Below are 1,126 nucleotides of genomic sequence, written 5' to 3'. Positions count from 1 at the left end.
TACAGGCGTGGCCACCGTGCGTATTCTGTGCGCTGTGCGCGGAATCGGTGGCGACGCCGGGAATGCATTCTCTCTACAGCAACACCGCCCCGGTGCTCACGCTTGCTCTGTCGTTCACCGGTGCGGTGCTTGGGTGGCGGCGTGGCAAGGCGGTGCCAGCGGCGCGCAAGGCGAAGGGGCTGCCTTCCGTGGACCCGGTTCGACTCGTGCGCCACGACGTCTTCAACCTCGCCACCCTCCCTCTTCTGATGCTGCTGAACTGTGCTGTCTTTGCCGACGCGACGGACCCGTACTTGTACACCGTCCTGTTCAGCGTCTACATGGCGGCCGACGCGGTGTACATCTGGTGCTACCCCGCGGCAGTGCCGCAGCCGAGCCTCGTCCTCGCACACCACTCCTTCGTGATGGCGCTGCTCTCCCACCCGCTGCGCATTCCGGCCAACGCCATCTTCACAGCCAACGTCACCGTGGTTGAGGTTAATACGATCATCCTCGTCGCGCGCCGCCACTGCGCGAGCTGGCTCGCGGGAGAGACGGCCGGCCGCAGGGCCCTACGCGCCTTCAACGAGGCGGTCTTTTGGCTCACCTACTTTGGGATTCGGTTTGGGGTGCACCCGTGGATGGTGCTGGTTGCGCTGCGGACGGTCAAGGAGCCCTTCTGCGAGCGCCTGCTGATCGTGGGCCTGCTGGTCGGGCTGGTGATCTTCAACACGATCCTGCTCGTGAAGCAGATCCGGGGGGCCTGGGACCCACGACGGAGGAATCCCCCGCCCTCCCCCGCCAGCGCGAAAGCCCTCTCAGACTAGCCAGGTCGCGAGGTCGGTCTCTGCTGTCCTCGCTCGCTCCATGACATTGACATTGGTACAATAATGGGGCGGGGGGGGGGGGGGGGGATTTATATTAAGGCGTTTGGCAGTTCAGTAGAGGCGCGGCCAATATCTCGCCACGTCCTGGGGGCACTTGGAGGAGGCACTGGAGGAGGACTTTCTCCATAAAATTTGCGGGGGGGGGGAATCCCAATAAACCCCCCCCGGGGGGGGGGGGGGGGGGGCCTATAAAGAGGCGCTTCAAAAAAATGCCCCCCCCCCACACTTTGGAAAAACTCCGGGAAAACCAAAAATTCGGG

At 63.9% G+C, this 1,126-nt stretch overlaps 1 protein-coding gene across 1 annotated transcript; it reads left to right on the top strand.

The window, feature by feature from the left end:
• Positions 1 to 62: 62 nt before the first annotated feature.
• EMIHUDRAFT_259769 (hypothetical protein) lies at positions 63 to 806 on the top strand (the record flags this gene model as incomplete). Its single annotated transcript, XM_005756360.1, has 1 exon — positions 63 to 806. The coding sequence occupies one exon, from the start codon at positions 63 to 65 to the stop codon at positions 804 to 806; it is 744 nt and encodes a 247-aa protein (XP_005756417.1).
• Between the last annotated feature and the right edge of the window lie 320 nt (positions 807 to 1,126).

This window comes from Emiliania huxleyi (assembly GCF_000372725.1).
Source record: "Emiliania huxleyi CCMP1516 unplaced genomic scaffold EMIHUscaffold_9760, whole genome shotgun sequence".
Taxonomy (NCBI): domain Eukaryota; phylum Haptophyta; order Isochrysidales; family Noelaerhabdaceae; genus Emiliania; species Emiliania huxleyi.
Note: the sequence above shows the minus strand (reverse complement) of the source record. Positions and strands in the feature narration are given on the sequence as shown.